The 14,050-nt window shown below is 42.8% G+C and overlaps 1 protein-coding gene across 1 annotated transcript in view; it reads right to left on the minus strand.

The window, feature by feature from the left end:
• Window positions 1–6,082: 6,082 nt before the first annotated feature.
• The window catches only part of MKX (mohawk homeobox), a 92,884-nt gene continuing 84,916 nt past the window's right edge, over window positions 6,083–14,050 (minus strand). The window contains exon 6 of the mRNA XM_057544618.1: window positions 6,083–6,213. Within this exon, the coding sequence (XP_057400601.1) occupies window positions 6,122–6,213 (92 nt within the window). The 3' untranslated portion in view covers window positions 6,083–6,121. The remainder of the gene's footprint in view (window positions 6,214–14,050) is intronic.

Raw genomic sequence — 14,050 nt, forward strand, 5'->3', positions numbered from 1 at the left:
TAGTACTTTCTTATAATTCTTTTTATTTCTGTAGAATCAGTAGTATTATCCTCACTTTAAGTTCTGATTTTAGTATTTTTAGCCTAATCTCTTTGTGTAATTAGTCCTCTAGTTAAAGTTATATCAATTTTGTTGATCTTTTCAATGAAAAACACATTTGGCTTTGTTAATTTTTTCTATTTTTTTCTAGTCTCTATTTTATCTCTGTTCTAACCTTGATTATTTCCTTCTTTCCATTGGCTTTGGGTTTAGTTTGTTCTTTTCTAGTTGCTTAAGGTATAAAATCAGGTTGTTGATTTGGAATCTTCTTTTTAAATGTTAGTTTTTACAGCTATATATTTCCCTCTTAGCCCTGCTTTTGCTATATCCAATAAGTTTTGATATGTTGTGATTTTGTTTTCATTCATCTCTAAATATTTTCTGATTTCCCTGATGATTTCATCTTTGGCTCATTAGTTGTTTAAGAGTGTGTTATTTAATTTCCACATATTTGTGAATTTTCCAGTTTTCCTTTTGTTAGTGATTTCTAATTCCATCTAATTATGGTTGGAGAAGAAACTTTGTATAATATTTATCTTTTTAAATCTATTGAGACTTGTTTTGTAGACTAACATATGGCCTATTTTGAAGAATATCCCATGGGCACTTGAGAAGAATGTTAATTCTGTTGTTGTTGGATGAATTATTATGCATGTTTGTTTATAATTTTTATGTCTTTTTCTTGTTAATATATAATTTCCTTTTTCGTCTCTTGTAATATATAGTTTCCTTCTTTATCTTTTGCAACTTTTTTTTGATTTAAATTCTATTTTTTTCTGATTTGGTATAGCCATCCCAGCTCTCTTTTAGTTATTATTTTCATGGAATACCTTTTTTCATCCTTTCACTTTTTAACCTATTTGTGTCTTTGGATCTAAAGTGAGTCTTTCGTAGGATATAGGATATAGCTGGATCATTTTTTAAAAACCATTCTGTGACTCTCTGCCTTTGATTAGACAGATTAATCCATTTACACATAAAGTAATTACTGATAGGAAAGACTTCTGCCATTTTGTCATTTGTTTTCTATATGCCTTATAACTTTTTGTCTCTCATGTCCTTCATTTCTGTCTTCTTTTGTGCTTAGTTAAATTTTTTTGCAGTAAAATGTTCAAATTCCTTTCTCACTTGCTTTAGTACATATTCTGTAGATATTTTCTTCGTGGTCACTATGAGCATTGCATTTAACACCCTAAAGTTATCACACTCTAATTTGATGTTAACTTCAATAAGCATACAAAAACTCTGTTCCAATATAATTCTGTCCCTACCCCCTTTCAGTTATTTATGTCATAAATTACATCTTTATACATTGTGAGTCCAAAAACACAGCCTAATAATTTTTAAATGAATTATGTAGAAATTAAAAAGTGGTGTTATAAATAAAAATTACAATAAAACTAGCTTTTATAATTGCCCATATATTTTTCTTTACTGGAGATCTTTATTTCTCCATGTGACTCCTAGATATTATCTAGCACCTCTTCATTTCAACTTGAAGGACTCCCTTTAGCATTTCTTGTAAGGAAGGTCTAGTGGTAACAAATTCCTTCAGCTTTCATTTATCTAGGAATATCTTAATTTCTCCCTCATATTTTGAAGGACAGTTTTGCTGGATGTGAAGTTCTCAGTTGAAAGTTCTTTCAGCACTTTGAATGTATCATCCCACTGCCTTCTCTCCTCCAAGGTTTCTGATGAGATATCTGCTGATAATCTTAATGAGGATGCCTTGCATGTGACAAGTCACTTCTCTCTTGAATCTTCACGATTATCTCTTCATCTTTTCACAGTTTGATTATAATGTGTCTCTGGGGGTCTCTTTAAGTTTATCATACCTGCAGTTTATCCAGCTTCAAGCTTCTTGAGTTTGTAGATTCATATCTTGCATCACATTCAGGAAGTTTTTGGCCATTACTTCTTCAAATAATCTCTCTGCCCCTCTCTCTCTCTTCTCCTTATGAGACTCCCACAGTGCATGTGTCAGTCTGCTTGATACATCCTGCAGGTCCCTTGGGCTCTGTTCACTTTTCTTCAGTCTCTTTTCTTTGTGTTTCTCATACTTGATATTTTGGGGTTTTTTCTTTAAATTCGCTTATCTTTCTACTGCCTGTTCAAATCTGCTTTTGAATCTCTAGTGAATTTTTCATTTCAATTATTGCAATTTTCAGCTCCAAATTCCTTCTTGTTTTGTTTTTTGTTTTCTATGTCTTTGATATTTACATTTTGTTCATACATCACTTTCTTGAATTTGTCTACATCTTAGTTTATAGCTCTTTGAGAATCTTTAAGACAGTGTTTTAAAGTCTTCTTCTGGTAAGTCAGCCATCTGATCTTCCTCATAGGTATTTTCTTTTGATTTATTTTTCCCTTGAATGGGCCATATTTTCCTGTTTCCTTGAGTGTCTTGTAATTTTTTATTAAAACTGAACATTTGAATTTTATAATGTGATAACTCTGGAAATAAGATTCTCCTCCTTCCCCAGGGTTTGCTTAAAAACATTCTCATAGGGTATCTCTGCCTGCAAATAGCCTAAGGCATAAACTTAAGACCTCCTCAGATTTTTTTCTGAGCCTGTGGCTTTCCCTTGGGCATGTGTAGTGACTTTATAAATTGCCCCACACATGTGGTTGCTTTTAAATGTCCTAATCCTTAAATGTCAGGCTCCCAAAAGAGAAAAAGGAGAAAATGAAGGGGAGAGAAATAGGCTCTGTTTCTTTAAATCCATTGGAAGACACTGCTGTCATTGGATGTGTCTTGCAACGATGGTGGCCCACTTCTGGGTCTGCAACTTTATGATCAGAAACAGCAATCAGAGATCAGAACACAGGCCCCCAATAACTGAGGGACAAGGTCCTTCTTGGCTACTCTGGTTCCCAGGAGCTACTTCCGGAATGTTGGCATTGCTGCCTGCTATGGGTCTGGGGGCTGGGACCTTGGTAGCCATCACCCTACTGAGAGCTGACATTGACTGAAATTAACCACAGTTTACAGGCCAAGCCTCCCCTGGAAGCTGAAAGCTTTTGAATGGACTCAAGAGTTCCAAAATAGTTACATCAGACAGATTCAGACAGGACAATTGTCGTGAGGGTGGAGAAGTGGATTTCTGGAGATTCCTACTCTACCATCCTCCCTGACGTCAGTCCTCCACTCTCTGTTTTTATACTATTTCCAGCAATAGTGTCAATAAAATCAGGCTAGGAATAATGATTACTGTCTGATTCAGCAAAGAAATCACTCACATCGTGAATGTCAGTTGATAATTTTGTTTATCTTGATTAAGAAAAAAGTGAAGCAACATAGAAGTATGCCAGATCTTTACTTGTTTGGTAAAGATGTGAGAGATTTATTTGTTGAATTGGACAATAATTTTTGAATACTGGGAGAATATTTTTCCCAATTTTTGTGCTATTCATAACACTAAAAGACACAACACTCTTGATTTTAACATTTAAGTATCTGCATTCTTAACATTTCCTTCTCCTTTTCTTAAATCTAGACCAGATCAGAAAACTATTTCTGTAAAGAACCACACAGTAAAGGTAAAAATATAAAAAAGAAAGGTAAAGTGAAAATGGCTCTACAGGCCATACTATCTTTATTGCAGTGACTCAACTTTGCTGTTATAAGCACAAATTAGCAATAGACAACACATAAACATGGCCAAGTTCCACAGAAACTTTATGGATGCTAAATTTTGAACTTTATATAATTTTCACATCATGAAATACTCCCCTCAGTGAAATGCTGACTGCTCTTTCAATTGCACACACGCCCCAGCCCCTCACGTTCTTCCGTACCCCTCGACGCAGGTCTTCATACAACCCAGCACAAGCTGACATTCTCTTGTTCATGTGTAGTTTCTTGTTAACTCTCTTTCTCTCCATATCAGAATGTGAGCTTCATGAGAACAGACACACCTTACAGTTAACTTCTTATCACCAGCACCCATAACAGTGCCTGGCATCTAGTAAGTGCTCATAATTAATTTTTTAAAGGAAGAATGGAATTTCAATAGTAAACCCATATTCATGTTGCCATTATTTTCATTCTAGTACATGTTTTAATGAAACAGAGCCAAAGAATATTACAAATGATGTGGAGAATTCTCACTCTATCTTGCTCCTAAAAAAGCTGCAAAGGGCCGTGCCCTGGGAGCCTGCCTCTGTCTGCAGGAGGTCCTATAGCTCCTCATGGAACGAAAGCAGTGTTTCAGCCAGGGCAGCTGCATAAGGCAGTGCTCTGTTGGAAGTTGGTTAAAAACATTTGGGAGAAATGTTTTCCCTAGTGTTCACAGCTTAATGGAAGGTTGTTATTTTAAATGTGCTATACGAGGCCAGTCATGTACCTCAAAAGGGTTCTCCCTAAAACAGTTCGAAACGAGTTTCAGGCTGTCTGGGGACTTTTTTGATAGAGACCAAATTTTGCAGTTCCTGACTCAGCCATGTTTGCTCAGAGAGACAGACTTGTGTGTCGTACTTGATCATTGTGAGCCAGAGCTTCCTGAGAACCAGCCAGTTCCACGAGGGACTTCTGTGCATGCAGGCTGATGCTTCGGCTGCCCTTTCAATGCGTTTCAAATCGATCTGAGTCTAGGTGGATCTGCTGACCTGTAGAACTTTGAATAGGTCACCACAAGGCATGCTCTAACAAAAATTGTCCTTTTTAAAGCTCTCATAAAAATGGTCACTGTCATGATCTGGAATCATTTCCAAGCAGAGAAAGAGCATCTTCAGTATTATTTGCCCCTTGCATCACACATTGCGGTTTATAGAGTAATGAAATATTGTTAGTTGGAACTCAAAATTATCTAGATCCACAAGCATTCTTACAATTTGTATGTAATGTCTGCACTCCAGAAACATATAGTTTAAGCAGATTTTCCACAAGCGTCTCAAACTCATCAAGTTTAAAAAAAAAAAAAAAGGTGGGGAAGGGGGGGAAGTAATCAGACCTTCCCTCCTAATCCCACTGACCTGGTTTTCATTCACTGTTTCGCTAGCTCAGTCCTTCTTTAATTCTTCCTGTCACCCAAGCCAGAAAGCCCTCAGGATCGCCCTCACGGCTTCTCTCCCTGACACCACACCCAGTCAACCAGAGGGTGCTGCAGTTTCTCCTGAACCATCCATTTCTCTCCATCCCCTCTGCCACGGCCCAGCACAGGATGCCCTGACCTTCCAACTGGTCTCCCGGTCTCTAAACTACTGTATTTACTGTAGCCCAAGGGTGTGGTGCTAAACCACTCCTGTGATGCTGGCCTGCGCCCGCTGGAGGCCCGTGTCCGTCGCGCACCTTCTGAACGACCTGGTGGCACAGCTCTCAGGCCTCCCGGAACACCCGCGTGGCCGCTCCCCAGCCCTCCCGCTCCTCCCCCGCCATGCAGACCCGAGGCTGCCCCTGGCTCTCTCCGGATCTCAGGCCTCCATCGTAGAGGCCGGCCGTCCCCTGGGCCTCCGTGTCCAGCAGTAGCCTGGCCACACCGCCCGCCTCTGTCCTCCTTACGCGCCCGTCTTCCTAGCGGGGCGGGAACCGTGTCCTCCGAGCCGCCCGGCGTCCCCGGTGGTGGCGGCTTCGCAGAAAGCCAGCGGAGAGGCTCTCAAAGTCCACGACTGTCCTCTGGGCCCCCGGGCAAGGGGCGCTGGCCGCACGCAGAAGGGGCGCCCCGTCCGGAGTCCTCTGGCCTCGGCCCTGGGCAGAATGGCGCAGCTGCCAGCCCCTCGCCGTCCACCAAAGAGGAGAACGGAAACCAGGGCGGCCAAGAACCGGCAGGCGGCGCTCGCAGACCCGCGCCGCCGCGAGCTCCGCCTCCGGCGCTGCTGGGTCTCGGCAGGTGCCGCGGAGAGGCCGGAGAGTGGGAGGGGGTGAAGCGCCGCAGGCCCCGAGGGCCCCCGGCACTCAGGACGCCGCTCCCGCCCTCACCCCACGTCCCCCAGCACCGCCCCGCCCCCCAGAGTCCGGCGGCCGAGGCCCCAGCTTCCCCGGGCGGCCGGGCTCCGGCCTCCACCCGCCCCGCCGCTCCCGCCTCTCCCGCCCCTCCGTCCCGGTGCCCTCGCAGCATCCCCGTCTGACCGCTCACCTCCTCCGTCACCTCCGGGCCGAGGATCCGTCGGTGACTCCCCTGTCCGAGACATCCAGAATGCTTATGTTCTCCTGATTGAACTTAGATTCATACGGGCCTAGGAAGAAACTCTCTGATAAGAAAAACACAGTAGTCCAAAGGCAGAGGGAACTTAACTTTATGAAAGCTTTATTGCAGAAAAAAGAAGTCAAGACTCTCAATAAAATTTAAGAAAATGTGGACCCTATGAAATAGGACTGAAATCGGTCCTCAAGCTAAGATTTCCTGAAAAAGCTAAACGGGGTAAGGAAGAATGCTATGAAATACAAGGTGAAATGAAAGATCTGAATTCCTCTCCCGGAATGATATCAAGTTGGTAATATGGAAAACAAGCTTAAAATAGTTCTCAAAACGAAAAGAAGGAAAAAATATTCCGAGAAAGTAGTTTTAGAGGCCATCTTTGTAAACGTAGTAAAAAGTTCTATATGTTGGTAAATGCAAGATGGAAAATTTATTATAAAGCAGAGGGACCTTGGTTATTTTTTTTTTTTTTTTGAAGCTGGATTCTAAGCAAAATGTGAAGGTGTGTCATAGTTTGTGCCAGGAATTCTAAAAACCAATTGTGAATCAGATTCACCTGAGAACAGTTAAACAAACACAAATTCATGAATCCTGTTCTCAGAGATTTTATTGAGTAGGTCCGGGACAGGGCCTGAGAATCTGTATTTAAAAAAAAAAAAAAAAAAGATCCCAGTTCATTTTTGACATAGCCAGTCAGGACCAGGGTTTTAAAACTACTGGTTTCCAGGAAAAGTTGCAGTACTGCACCACCTAGTGGCAACATACCCTAACTGCAGATTCTGTGGGGCAGAGTTTACTCTATTGAGCAAAAATTAGTAACTGGCTGGAAATAGTTGGAGAAGGAAGAAGGAGATCATTAAGTGAACTGGACAGGAGAAGGCAAAAGAAACACTAACTTCCATAATGAATCAAGTTACTGTCAGAAGGGGACTCTTATTCTGGGGAGAAACCCCAAGTCTGCCCCTGCCATAGACCTTCCTCTGTAGGGTGATGCAGCCTCAGGGACTCACTGAATCCTTAAGATACTCAGACCTAAACGTTGGCAAAGAGATTTTTCCTTGACTCCCTGAGAAAAATTCTCTAATCATGGTTGGGGATAACCAAAGGGAAATAAATGTAGAAAATACTGAAAGCAGTGGCAGTTTGTTCGCTTTGCAAAGTAGAGCTTGTGACCCAAAGGTCACAGCCACATGTGGGATGCCAGAGCATCAGTCCAGCCTTGTTTTGAGACTTTCTTTTCTAGGTGTCAGTCTGAAAATGCTGTGTTTAGCAACTACCATTTAGGAGCGGTCCCCTAGATATTAGACCCTGTGATACCAGACCAAGAAAAGCTGAACCCTCTTTTACACCTAACTGGGTCCGTGCTCTTAGTTCCAGTTTCCTTTCTGAGGCTCAAGCTTCTTTCCCAAAGAAGTTGGCCCAGGAATCACTCCATCTTTCCAGTGAGACTCCGCCTAGCAACGGGGGTGCAATCTAACTCCTGTAGATTCAACAGTAAAGCCATATTAAAACACAACACGATCCTGTCATTTTCATTCTACACGATATCCAGATACAGTAAGGCAGAGTTTCCAGAAAGAAGTTTTCACACTTGAGCTGCTGGGGTTTTGCGTAGTGTGTGTGTTATGTTTGCTTTTACCACCAGAGCACTGACTTCAACTCCGAGACAAAAATGCCAAGGAAAAAGGAGGAAAAGGAGGAGGAGGATGGGCAAACAATTAAAGAAAAGTGAGAACGTGAAATAGAAGAGTGGCGTCCAGTTAGAGAAACAGCCTGCTGTGTAGGCTATTTTGGGGGACAACAATGGCAGAAAAGAAAGTGAAATGTAATCCCAGGTTCTTTAGTGCTGTTGTGCTTTGAACTGAGAGGGCAGTGCAGGAAGCCGTCAGCTCCGCTCTGGTTTAATGTGATCAGGAGCCTTCCCTCTGGGGTGAGATGCTAAAATCCACTGGCTCCTTTCTGAAAGGTCTTAATGAGCCAGCTCGAAGCTGAGGCTGTTTCTCCATTGGCCAATGGCAAAAGTCTGGAAAATTCCAGACACTGGATAAACACACCCTTCCAGTGTATTTGGCTTTGGGGTGCGTGATATATGACGGTGGAGCTTTCAGTAGCAGGTCTCCTTTCTAACGATGTTTTTCTTAGGCTAATACACAGCCCCCTTGGTGCTCCTGCACATTTGCGGCTCTGGCGGCCACACTGCCTCAGAAGCTCGGCCACTTCTTGCCATCTTCACCTGCTCATGTGAAAGTTCCTCTGATGATTCTTAACAAATTTAAGCAGATATATGCAATAAAACTCTACTTCCCGTGTTCCTTGGAACCTATTTGTCATCACTAACTAAAAGAACTTTAATATTTAATAAATATTTTGGCATATTATTTCTCTCCTGCTGCGGTTATGTGACAAATAATGTTTTTTGAGAAATCTGAAAATCAACTTTATAAGAACCAGCGTTGGTTCTCACTGAGAACTGCTGGGCTAGATGCTCCAGTTACCCAAAAGCAAATTCACTAAGCATCAGTTCACTCCATGACTAATGTCCTGAATTAATGAGGATTTCCCCCTGATTTTGGTTGTGCCTGGGCTTCTGCACAGGTCTCCCACCCTACCTACCTCTGTCCTTGTCACTGCCGCTTTGAGATGGCTTCCTGTCTTTCCTACTCTGGCAGAGCTGACCCCCGGCCTGGGCTTCTGCAGCAGCATCTGCCGCTGCCTCGATCGTGGTTTAGGAAGAGGAGAGGTCCTTCTTCTCTAAGCGCTGTTTAGGGCTTTCTCCGTCTTGGCTGATCCGTGCCCCGCAGCTGCTCCTGAGGCCCTGCCCTTCCACGCGCCTGGACCTGCCGCTGCTTCTGGCAGTGAAACCGCAGCAAACTAGCGCCCCTGGCTTGAAGGATTTAGGGCTGGGGCAGAAGTCAAACTGGTCACCAGCCCACTCGGTGATCTGGAACTCCGGGTCCAGTGATTTGGCCTGGTTCCCAAGGGGCCGGCAGGGCCGAGGCTGTGGCTCTTCGTGGCCACACTCAGGAAGCAGCCGCTCTGAGTGCCCTTCCGTCTCTCGCAGCTCTCACGAGCGGCTCCAGAGGGACAGAAGCCGTGCTGGTCTTTGCCCAAAGGCCCTCGCTCCGGTACGGAACTGGGTGAGTGCGTTTTGCCAGATCTCAGCTGGCGTTGGCTGGAATTGTCACGCCCGCCTTCCCTCGGCCGGGAGGACTCCTGCAGGGAGGGTCACTCAGCCTCAGAAGTGAGCAGAGAGTCTTCAGAGAGCGGGAGGGTGGGAGAGAGGAGTCAAGTGGGGCCTCTCCGGGAGGGAGAACCAGGACTGGAGAAAGTGGGGAGGGCGATGGAGAGAGGGCCGCCACGACAGAGTCCAGGGGCTTCAGCTCTGAGCGAAGAGAAGGGCAGAACCCTCACGGTCCCCGCAGAAGGGGTGAGTGTGGAGGAGGCGGAAGTCCTGAGATGACGGCCTCACATCTCGTTTTAAAGAAATACGTGTCTTTTTAAAATGTCATGGAAACCATTTTAAAATGCACAATTGATGTTAATTGCGTTCACAGTGTTGTACAACCATCACCACTGTCTATTTCCAAAACTTCACCACCCCAAAAAGAAACTCCGTAGCCATTAAGCAGTAAATCCCCATTGCCCCTCCCCCAGCCCCTGGTTAACCTATAATGTACTTTCTGTCCCTGTGAACTCACTTATTCTAGGTACCTTAAGGGCAAGCATACAATATTTGTCCATTAGTGTTTGGCTTATGTTACTCAATGGCTTCAGAGTTCATCCATGTTGTAGCATGTGTCAGAATTTCACTCCTTTTTATGGCTAAATAATGTTCAATGTCTCTTTTTTAACCATTGAATTTTTCCCACTTTGGATACCTTTGCAAAAAACACAGGGTCCTCGATGAGACGTGTGAAGCCACGCATGTCATCAAAGCCTTTGCCTTAAGAAAAGACACCGGGGCTAGTGGAGAAGCAGCTGCTTGGAGCTCAGGCTAGGGGAGAAAAGAGTTGCTGGCTTAGGGAACCCACAGAGGTCTCCGTCAAGAACTGACCACATTTGACCTTTTCCAGTTGGGCAAACTTGGAAGAGTGACCCAGTAAGGAGTTAATAATATGGAGAAAAGATGATTCAGTATCCATTTTAATCTTTGCCTACACCTTAAAGTAAAGAAATGTTCCTAATTTGTGGTTATTTGCAGCACAGTAAATCAAGCAAATGCCATGAGGTGCCAATAAAAATTTTTAAAAATCAGCCTTAAATAGCTAAACTCTCAACAGCAGCTCATAAAGTGACGCTTGGCAGTTGTTAGGTAGTTATGGTTAAATTGACAGTCCTTTGGGGAGTTAAGATATCCAAAAGCAGAGGTAGTTAAGACTATAGTGATAAATGGTTGGGCTTGTTGGTTAAAGAGATTTTATAGCACACATTTAAGCTTAACTGCCTGTGAGAAAGTGAACAGGAAATAGAGGTTATCACTTCTTCATAGCCACTCCATTCATATTGACCTCAGGGGGTCTTGTGACATACTAGGCAAGGCAAGACTGAAGCTATTTAAAGGAAGAAATCATTTGCAGGTAGCATGATACTGTCAGGCAGAAAGCGAGAGTGGGGTGTGGGTAGTGTTGGAGAGTGCTACAAATCTAGCAAAGGTACAAAAAACTTTACCAAAAAAGTAAAACTGAAATATCAGAACAGGAATTTTTAAGACTACAATAAAGAAAAATAATGAGAATGCAATTTCCCCTGAGACTTCTGGTAGAAGACAACAGTGCAAAGTTATGTTTATTTGACTCCTCTGCCAGGGCTCCCACAAGTACCCACAAGAAGAAGAGCAGGGGGCAAAGTTTCACCTTTGATGACACGTGGCTTGGACCCAGCCACGGAAGATGAAGACTACGTGTTGTGTGCAGTGACACTTGGACCACGTTGAGGGGCAATGTAAGAGTTGATGCATGCCTCTCTACGTCTCAAGCGGGCTGTAGATTGCTCTAAAAGTAAGTGAAACAAAATGCTAAAATGGCCAATGAATAATTCCTTACTTAGGAAGACAAGGGCTTGAGTCTTAAGCAGGCCACAGGAAAAGGGGTAAATCCCAAGGGGCATTTAGTTTCCTAACTGCAAGACTTATTTTCTCCTCTCAAGAAATGGACTAGAAGTGAGACAGGCCTGTAAAAAGAGAGAAAACAATGAGCCAGTTTGCAATTGCTGACCTGGGTCACTTGAACAAGGAAGTAATCTGTGAGTAATATTTCACTATGAGCGTCTTCAATTCCTGCCCCTCCCGGGGAGAGGAGTTAGCCCTCTCCACAGACGTGGAGCAGATTTGGTAAAAACGGGGAGGGGATTGCTCTGAACACATACGTGGACTGCAGCTGCCAGGGGCCCCGCGTCCGCCCCGTCCCAACAGCCCTTCCTGAACAACGGCTAAATCAAAACAGAGAACTCAGGAAGGGGGAAGTAGTGAACGAAAGGGCTCATAGCACCAGACCCATTTCGGTAACCGGCAAAGAGTAGTAATACGTATAAGAGACAAAAAAGGGGGCCTGAATGTTATTCCCCAAAAGGAAAAAAGCAAACATAACGAGCAAAAAGCAAATGAAGAACCCGCATGAAAATAGATTTTCCAGGAAAAGAAGAACACGTGTGACAAATGTTACTTTACATACTCAAAGCGGCTAAAAAGGAAATACGTCCTGAAAAGTAAGTTCCAGGAAAAGTAGAACACGTGTGACAAATGCTACTTTACATACTCAAAGAGGCGAAAAAGGAAATACGTCCTGAAAAGTAAGTTCCAGGAAAAGTAGAACACGTGTGACAAATGTTACTTTACATACTCAAAGAGGCTAAAAAGGAAATACGTCCTGAAAAGTAAGTTCCAGGAAAAGTAGAACACGTGTGGCAAATGTTACTTTACATACTCAAAGAGGCTAAAAAGGAAATACGTCCTGAAAAGTAAGTTCCAGGAAAAGTAGAACACGTGTGACAAATGCTACTTTACATACTCAAAGAGGCTAAAAAGGAAATACGTCCTGAAAAGTAAGTTCCAGGAAAAGTAGAACACGTGTGACTAATGTTACTTTACATACTCAAAGAGGCTAAAAAGGAAATACGTCCTGAAAAGTAAGTTCCAGGAAAAGTAGAACACGTGTGACAAATGTTACTTTACATACTCAAAGAGGCTAAAAAGGAAATACGTCCTGAAAAGTGAGTTCCGAAAGATATAAACGGACACGCAGCAGCACTGCTCCCAGGTTAACGACAGCTCAGTAAAGCACTGCTTTTAGTTTCTGCAGTCTTCATTCGAGAAAGGTGAGAAATACTGTTTTACATAAATGAGATCCATACCATTGAAAAAAAGATATAAATGATATAACTGTCACAGAGGAGAGAATCATAAGGACATGAAAAGTGAGCCTCTGAGAGCAGGAAAGAAAATAGAAGATAATTTTTAAAAAAACAACAATACAGAGATGTGAAGACAACCAAAGGATAATTTGACACTGCTAAAAATAGGTATGAAAGATGGACACAAGGGATTTAACTATAATTCTACTATACTCTTGTTAGTATACATTACTGATAATCAACACCTAGGAAAGCACCTGGAATGGCATAGTACATATATTTGAATAAATGTATGAGGCAAAATAGTAATTTTGAAGAAGGTAACAGAAAAAGTTAACTTAAGAAATAATTCAGGGGAATTCCCTGGCTGTCCAGTGGTTAGGATTCTGCGCTTTCACAGCTGACGGCCCGGGTTCGCTCCCTGGTTGGAGAACTAAGATCCCACAAGCCAAGTTGTGTTGCCATAAATTAACTAATTAATTAATTAATTAATAAAAATAAAGACAACTATGGGGAGTATACGGAATCTTTCCATATTTTAAAAAAAGTTAAAAAAGAAATAATTCAGATATAAGAATTTTTTTTCTGAAATAATTTTGATTTCAGTTTGGAGATTTAAAAGACAGAGAATGCTCTAGAATACTTCAGATATTGAATACATTCTCATTAAGTCACTCAACTTTAGGTGTGAACAAAGACTTGTACGGGCATTCAGGCCAAAAAAAAAAAAAAAAAAAACTACAAGTAATGTATCAGGGGAAATGAGGCTGGGATCAGAGTTCCCCATGATAATATCCAATTTGTCACTTAGTAGTGGAGAAATAACAAGATTTTCAAGGGCAAGAGTAAGACCCCAGACTTGTATTCTTATCTAGGTCATCATGAATGTGTAAGGGAACAGAAGACAGCTTCAACCTGAGGGAATACAGCATTCATGAGCTCATTTTTGAATGAAAAAAAATGACCAAATCCATCCAACCAAAAGATAAATCAAAGCAGAGAACTCAGGAAGAGGAAGTAGTATATGAAAGGACTCACAGTCAGCATTAAAGCCATTTCGGTAACTGTGGGAGTTATGGTTTCAGAGAATAATTTAAGTAGCATAGATACTGACAATGTAAACTTAAGAAAATTGTTTAAATGGCATGTGCGAATGAGAGGAAGTTACTTTATTTTTCATACTGAGGATCCAACAGAGAGTACTTAACGCGTGCAGCTCAAGGAATAGGGATTGGGAAAATGGCAGCCCAAGTGTGCATCTTGCTGCCAGCTTCAGATGAGCTCCTCACGGAGGCTAAGCTTGAGTTCTCAGTCAGAGGCCTTGGGGTTGAGCAAGGACTTGGCCCTTGGAGGAGAGATGGGGAGAGGGAGGAGGAGGACAAGGGGAGAGGGAAAGAAAGGAAAGAGGGAGGGAGAGGAGGGGAGGAAGGTCGTGGGGGGGGGGTCGTTTCCTTGTTTCCTCTGTCCAGACTAGAACCTGAAGTGTTGGAGAGGAGAACCCCAAGGTGAGCGGCAAGCTCTAGCTC

The sequence above is a fragment of the Balaenoptera acutorostrata genome, chromosome 3, assembly GCF_949987535.1.
Source record: "Balaenoptera acutorostrata chromosome 3, mBalAcu1.1, whole genome shotgun sequence".
Lineage (NCBI taxonomy): Eukaryota > Metazoa > Chordata > Mammalia > Artiodactyla > Balaenopteridae > Balaenoptera > Balaenoptera acutorostrata.